Source organism: Poecilia formosa, unplaced genomic scaffold, assembly GCF_000485575.1.
Source record: "Poecilia formosa unplaced genomic scaffold, Poecilia_formosa-5.1.2 Scaffold717, whole genome shotgun sequence".
NCBI classification, from domain to species: Eukaryota; Metazoa; Chordata; class Actinopteri; order Cyprinodontiformes; family Poeciliidae; genus Poecilia; species Poecilia formosa.
This window is the reverse complement of record NW_006800656.1, coordinates 1-7,808: the sequence shown is the minus strand read 5'-3', so window position 1 is coordinate 7,808 and position 7,808 is coordinate 1. Positions and strand designations below refer to the sequence as shown.

General features: G+C 36.4%; 1 protein-coding gene and 1 long non-coding RNA gene across 2 annotated transcripts in view; one reads left to right on the top strand and one right to left on the bottom strand.

Annotated features, from left to right (window-relative positions):
- Positions 1-3,951, bottom strand: part of LOC107834678 (uncharacterized) — a 16,744-nt gene extending 12,793 nt beyond the window's left edge. The window contains exon 1 of the long non-coding RNA XR_001660489.1: positions 3,859-3,951. This is a non-coding gene — a long non-coding RNA (uncharacterized LOC107834678). The remainder of the gene's footprint in view (positions 1-3,858) is intronic.
- The window catches only part of LOC103131093 (multivesicular body subunit 12B-like), a 28,543-nt gene extending 22,683 nt beyond the window's left edge, over positions 1-5,860 (top strand). The window contains exons 5-9 of the mRNA XM_007542662.2: positions 991-1,120; positions 3,379-3,516; positions 3,948-4,042; positions 5,359-5,414; positions 5,751-5,860. Coding sequence (XP_007542724.1) covers positions 991-1,120; positions 3,379-3,516; positions 3,948-4,042; positions 5,359-5,414; positions 5,751-5,834 — 503 coding nt within the window. The 3' untranslated portion in view covers positions 5,835-5,860. The remainder of the gene's footprint in view (positions 1-990; positions 1,121-3,378; positions 3,517-3,947; positions 4,043-5,358; positions 5,415-5,750) is intronic.
- Positions 5,861-7,808: the final 1,948 nt, after the last annotated feature.

Sequence of the window (7,808 nt, the reverse complement as noted above, 5' to 3'; positions counted from 1 at the left end):
ACCGAATTTATTAGTTTATTTATTAGTTTATTTATTTTACTGTTTATGTGTATAATAGTTCACAGGTATCCCACCCAATTTGTTTTGTTTATTATAATAAGTTCATTCATTCTTCATTGTAGCTTGTTCATTCATTCAGAACTTGGTTTTGTGTCTGTCTTGTGCCTTGATCCTTGATACTGATATTTCCTATATGTTATTGAATGCGACTGTTGTACATGTGTTCCTCGAAAGTGCCGTTTGCGAGGCAGTGCACTGTTTTTGTTCTGCTGAGAAGCGTTACGCATCGAGTGTGACAAGCTGAGTTTTTGTATTAAGGTAAATAAAACCTTTTTTTTTATTCGCAAAGACAACTCCGGATGTCATCTGTGCCTGAGCCCAGCAACATATGTATGTAAGGTTTTTCCATCTATCTTAATCTCATTGTGAAACATCTGAAGTTTTATATCTTTTTCTTTAGGATAGAAATGCACCAAAAACCAATTATGTAAGCAGAAACTTTCCATAAGTAGGAAAGAATTACAAATATACATCCAAACTATTTTGACTATTTCTGAGTTACTACCGTGGGGTAATAAGTCATCTGACAGTTTTGATTGTGTCTTTTTTGTGTTGGTAGTCTGAGTGGTTAATAAAGGGCCGTTTCCATGTGCAGTTCAGTCGCAACCTTACACAGACATAAACATGTAGTGAATAAATCGATTTTCAATCAGTTTTTTGCACCAAAGAGTTAAGAATAAACACTGAGACTCTTTAAATGTGTATATATTTGAAATTTTAAATTAACATTTGTGACTGTATACAAAATAGACCAGCAAATATTGCAGTAAGCATATTGCGAGGGAACACAAGAGTTTTGCGAGGTAACGCAAAAAAAAAAAAAAATCCCCATGTCCCTTGGGGGGGGGCTCTGTACTTTATCACTTTTTTATATTTATTAGAGATTGTTTTGGTAGTACAGTGATACTGTGTCTTTTTTGTCCCTTACAGAGGAGCAGGCCTTCAGAAAGAGGCGGCTTTGTATCAAGTTTATTCCGAGAGATTCAACAGAGGCAGCTATCTGTGACATCCGTATCTTGGGACGAACCAAACAGGCCCCTCCTCAGTATACTTTTATTGGGTGAGCAATCTGATATCAGTTGTCAACTTTTGGGCAACAAGTTATCAAGAAAAAGAAGTCTGGGTTAAAGTATTGTTTACACAAATATTTAGACAGGATGTGTTGTATTGTAGCTAATGAGTTGTCACACTTATCAGAGTTCTGGTAGGAATAAATGTAAAAAGTTGTCTGTAACTGAAGCACCCAACAACTATATGTTTTGTTGGTGTCAATGTTTTGCATGTGCAACAGAATATCCTGCTGTTAACATTTTATAGTCATATAAAATTTAAGAAACTTTGAAATTACATAGCCATTGTTGATCACATCAGAAACATTTGTAAGTTGTTTTTAGTATCCTAAGAATATCAGAAACTTTCAGATGTGAGATTAAAAAAAAAAACTATGAAAATGTTCTCATTGTTGTGTTCTTATGTTTAACTTTGACACATTTACTGATCCTCCTTAATCGGCGTTGTAAAAATATTCTGTCCCTGAGCTGCTCCAGCTTGAATCACTAGAAAGCTACACAGTGTAAAAGGGCATGCAGTGGTTGTCTCTGGGATAGGAACAGGACCTGAGGGAAGTTCTTCAAATCTAATAAAATTAGTTTCAAACATTTGTGCTACGTTTGTGCTGGATTGTGCAGCAAAAATGTTCAGTTGTGCCGCTATCATTTTAAAGATATTAGGAAATGTTTCCAGAGATCATGAAAGGTCAACCAGCCCACCACCTTCTTCAAATCATATGAAATTGGTGTCAAACAACTCGACTATGTTGGTGCTGGTTTGTGCAGCAAAGATTTTCATGTTCTTCTGGGGTTTTCAAAGATCAACCACCCCTTTTGCTCCCCGGTCACATTTGCAAAAATAAATAAATTTGGTGTCAATAAACTCGGCAAAGACTGTCCTAGTTTCTGCAGCAAAAGTTTTTGTTTGTGCTGGTATCATTTTAACCTGACTATTAGGAAAAAAAATATTGTCCAATCACCATTTTTTTAAATCCCACAGTCTTTGTAAGGTAATAAAATGTTTTATGCACTTACTTTGTCTCTTCCCATAAAATGTGTTATTACTGATGAACACCATTTTTATGAATTAGAAAAAGGTACGTACAAAAGTCCCAACCCTTCACATGTGGTATCATTGAAAAGCCCTAAATGTCCTCTCCAGATACCAAAAGGAATTAATTCAATAGAATGCAGGGGGTGGGAGATATTCAAGTTTAGAAATGTCCTCTACAGAGGACAAAAATGAACTACTGGTAGTCAGGAGGTTAAAGATAATAAAAAAGTGTCCAGAGGTCATCAAAGGTCAATGAAAATCTGTTCATGTTGTAACTGAATTTATTTTAAAAATGCTTAGGTGTGACCAACCAGCACAAACTTAGCCAAATTGATTGACACAAAATTTGTTTATTTTATTTATTTGTTTATTTTGGAAATCTAAGCAGAGGCTGGAGATGGTCGACCTCAGATGACCTCTGATGAGCCCTGGAAAAATTATCTTTAAAATGATACTGGGAAAAACAAAAACAATTTTTGCTGCACAAACCAGCACAAACTTATTCAAGTTAATTTACACCAATTTTGTTTGAATTCATAAAAGTGGGGGGCAGGGCTGGTTGACCTTTCATGACCTCTGGAAACATTTATTAATATCTTTATAAGGATAGTGGCACAAACAAAAAATAATTCTGCACAAAACCAGCACCAACGTAGCACAAACATTTAAGACCAATTTTTGTTAGATTTGAAGAAGGTGAGTGGGGCAACTTCACTCAAGTAGAAACGGTGACAGTAACTAGAGACTTTTCAGCTTATCACTAATTAAAAATCCCAATGACGTCAGTAAAACTTGATTTCATTTCTTCATAATATGATGTAAACTTGACACAATATTGGTTCTGAAAAGTGCTATGTTAGTATCAGTTGTGATTAACCCACATTTTCATCTTTTTTCTTTCCAATGTCTTGGTGTCCCCATTGCTCTCACTCGCTAAAATCTACATTTAGTTATCGAAAAAAGGCAGCAGAAATCTGTCCATTTGGGCATATATTTTTACCAAATGGGGTTTGAATTTATAACAACTGAAAAATATTCTCCTGAAAATTTTGTACCTTAGTGATTGTAATGGCAGTTGATATTTAACATATTCAACTTACCTACTGTAGACGAGTTCACTTCAGTTTTTATTTTTGGTAATTGAGATTTTTGTTGTGTGGGCTATTTAATTAGAAAAGGTTTTTCTTCTGTTGTCTGTGTTCCATTCGATTGCAGGGAGCTCAACAACATGGGAATCTGGTATCGCATGGGAAACGTTCCTCGTGCTCAAGACTCGACACACACATCAACAACCAACAATGTCCAAAATGCTAATTCCTCCACTGTTCCAGTCTCAGCTGGTCCTATGCCCAAGTATGTCCAGTGAACTCAGGATTTCTCCCAGAAAATATACTACGTAGGGCAGTTAAGGCAGTCCTCAGTGCTCCACTGTATTTTTGTTTTAAAAATGTTACTAGTAGACAGGAAATGTGAAAATAAGATTAGGTAATTATGTGTTATTTCAAGACTTTGACAATACTCAAAGCACTAAATATAGAGTCAGTCAGTGGATCTTAAATTAAGGTTTCTTTTAGAAGTGAAATAAATTTAAAGAAATATTACATAAAATTGACCCTGATGAGTCAGCATATTTGTATGTTTAGCTAATGAAACTGGGGGGTTCGGTACCTCAAAAAAGGTTAAGAACCACTGAACTACGATATCTGGCAAATCCGGCTTAATCTGCTATCCTGGTTTTGTGAAACAGCCCTCATGAAGGCAAACTGCTTTGGCCATTTTTGCAGGCATATTTCCATGACCCTGCCAGCTAGCTTCAGAGGAAAGAACACCACCAGACCAGACTATGAGCACCAGAACTCCAATCTGTATGCTATCTCAGGTCTGTAAGACTTTCTTCTTTGTCTTAAAAAAATGTTATTTAAGTCCAAATGATTTTCCTGGATTAAAATGGTAAGCAGGGAATAGTTTGATTTATTCCTTCATTTTAGATTCTTTGTCTAGACCAGCCCTGGCCAAGGAGTTTAGCTGGGAGGCATTGGCTTCTTTTGGAGGGGCAGACTAAACAAGCTTTTACTTTCATATAAATACATAAACAAATCTGTATATAACCTATAATAACCAGATTTATTAACACAAAATAAACAATAAGGATGTAAATAGTGACATGTATAAAATGTTGAGTAATTATGCTGAAATGTGCATAAGCAATTCTTAAGAGTTCTGCAACATATGAGCTAATGCTCATATGTTGCAGAACTCTTAAGAATCTAATGTTTCCAAGATGTGAAGTCTATTTCTTTAGATTCAAAATCAATCTACTCAAGTAAGAGTAGCATTACCAGTATTAGTCAAGTAAAAGAAAAAAGTACAGTGCAGTAAATCTACGCATATAAAAACTTTTTTCTCAAAATGTTACTCAAGTAAATATAACCAGTATTACGCAGTTTTGAACATGAATAACAACAATATTGGTATACTGTACTTGTTAAACAAGCTTAACATGATATATTGGTATTGGCTAGTTATCATATATCAAACATCATCTGTATCCAGCAGTATTACTCAACTATCAATGGTTAGCTTGGGTGAAAAAAAAACTGTGCAAAGTTCTCTGCCTTTTGCTGGTTTGCTGCCATGATTCTAACGCAGCTGCAGAGCTCTGAACAGCAGCGGCATGGCTCTGTTGCTGTGGCACAGGTGTAAAACTGGCACAAGCATCTTAGCACTCATGTTGAGTTTAAAGGTGGATCGGAAAAGCACGTTGCAGCATGTTAACAATGGATTAAATTGTTGTAACGGCTGAAAAAAAAAGAGTCTGGTCGAGATGGGAATGATAGAAAGTTGGCCACTCTGATAAAAAGGAAAAAAACAGCTTCCAGTTCTGGGAGTGGGGCACAGCTGCCTCAATGGGCGGACAATGGCCAATGCCGCCGGGCCTGGCTTAGATATACAGTTGAGGTCAGTATTCAGCTGTCACTGTTAGTTTAATCAGTTTGTATTATTATGAGAGATGTTTGAGGCAGATTGTACCAGTACCAGCCCTGGAGTGTTTGACATATTTGACAAAATTGAATTACTAAACATTTTTAGTAATTCAATTTTGAAGAACTAAAGTCATTCTGTCGTATCATTTCTAGCTTGAGCTTTGTTATGACTGTAAAAGGTGCAGGGTTGTAAGTATTCTCTCTCTTTCAGCTATGGATGGAGTGCCTTTTATGATTTCTGAGAAGTTTGCCTGCACCTCTCCTGATGTAAGTAATGGGAGCTGAAAGATCTTGGTGACAAATTGATTTATGGATAGGTTTTGTACATCTTTAGCTGTGAACCTAAACTTGAGCTTTAAAAATGTTGTTCCAAGTTTTAGAACGGAATGTGTACAACAGTGCCTATCTGTGATACTACCACGTCAAAACATGTTAAGAACATTATGATGTGGGGAAAGTGGGAAAAGGATTGTGTGATGCTTCTGACGTCTGTACTAAATGTATTGTTTAATGGATTAAAAAAAGATTTGGGTAGGACAGGAATGAAGTGAAATGTTGGAATAGAGCTTGTGTGTCTAACGAGCCTCCTGTGTCCTGTTCCAGCTGCAACAGGTGGATCTGATGGGCATTACTATTAAGTCTCTTGCTGAGATTGAAAAAGAGGTGAGGAAAGAAACGGTTTCTTAGTTTCAGAGTGAGTAAGTCTTCATTACTTATTCACTTTTCATTAGTTAAGATGCTGCATTGAAACAATGCTGTGTCCAACACCAAGCTCTCATGCTTGCTATTATTTTATTGTATTTATCTTAATTTTTAGCACATTTTCACATATTTCTTGACAATGATTCACAAGAAGTGTATTTAAAACAGACATCAAATACAAAATAGCAGATCAGCCTCTCTGGGTAGAAACCTGCAGTATATAATACAGAGACTTTTCACTTCATTTGCTTAGAGGAGTTCTTTAGTACGGAGGCCCTTAGGGGACATAGGAAAAAATATATTCAGTTGAGTGTCATCGCAAAAGTATTGCGTTCCTTCGCAATAAATTAGCAAATACTCCTTGGTCTATTTTATATACAGTAACAGTGATAAATGTCAGTTTAAATGTACATACATATTTAAAGGCCCTGGTGAAAACATTCTTAAGTCTATGGTGTAACAAAACATTGAAAATTGATCCGCGTGTTCATGTTTGTGTAAGTTTGAGATGCGGCTCCACATGAAAACGGCCCAACATTAACCATTCAGGCTACCAACATGAAAAAGACACAAAACTATCAGATGACTTCTCTGCCAATACTCAAAATACTCAAAAATAGTTTCTGTCTGTCCTTCTTAAGGAAACTTTTAGTTTGTCTTAAAAGGGATGGAAAGAGATGAAAAGCCCACGACCTGCTTTACTTTTGCATCTTGTACATAGATATGTGGTGCATTATTATCCTCAAGAAAAAGATATATTCAGATATCTCAGAAACGAGATATTGACCTACATGGAAAAAACTTACAAAAGTCTTATATTACAGCAAAAAGACTTTATGTCGAATAAATGGACCAGTACATTATTGCAAGAGAACGCAAACATTTTTCAGGTAAAGCAAAAGAGTAAAAAAAAAAAAAACACCGCTTCTTGGGGACTCCGTATCTTTGAAACGTCTAGAACAGGTGACAGTTTATATTGAATCCAAATACTCATCTTTTGACCTTTATTTATTATATACAGTGCTTTGCGAAAGTATTCGGCCCCCTTGAACTTTTCAACCTTTTGCCACTTTTCAGTCTTCAAACATAAATATCAAAATTTTTTATTATTTTGTGAAGAATCAACAACAAGTTGGACACAATCATGAGGTGGAATGAAATTTATTGGATATTTTAAACTTTTATTATAAAAAAAAAACTGCAAAGTAGGGCATCCAATATTATTCGGCCACTACAAAGTAGCGCCACCTTTTGCTGTGATTACAGCTGCAAGTCGCTTGGGGTATGTCAATCAGTTTTGCACATCGAGCGACTGAAATTCTTGCCCATTCTTCCTTGAAAAACAGCTCGAGCTCAGTGAGATTGGATGGAGAGCGCTTGTGAACAACAGTTTTCAGCGCTTTCCACAGATTCTCGATTGGATTCAGGTCTGGACTTTGACTTGGCCATTTTAACACCTGGATAATGGATTAATTATCGTTCCATTGTAGGTTTTGCTTTATGTTTGGGATCATTGTCTTGTTGGAAGATAAATCTCCGTCCCAGTCTCGGGTCTCCAACAGGTTTTGCAGACTCCAAAGGTTTTCTTCCAGAATGGTCCTGTATTTGGCTCCATCCATCTTGCCATCAATTTTAACCATCTTCCCTGTCCCTAAAGAATAATAGCAGGTCCAAAGCATGATGCTGCCACCAACATTTTTGACAGTGGGGATGGTGTGTTCAGGGTGATGAGCTGTGTTTCTTTTACGCCAAACATATCATTTCCCATTGTGGCCAAAAAATTCGATTTTGCTTTCATCTGACCAGAGCACCTTTTTCCACATATTTGGTGTTTCTCCCAAGTGGCTTGTGGCAAACTTTAACCCCTGCACCAGAATGTCCATGTGCTGTTTTTCCATTGTATTTTCCGGGTCTGAGATTTCAGGGTTTAAACTCTGCCGATGTCCATTATATTGGGCA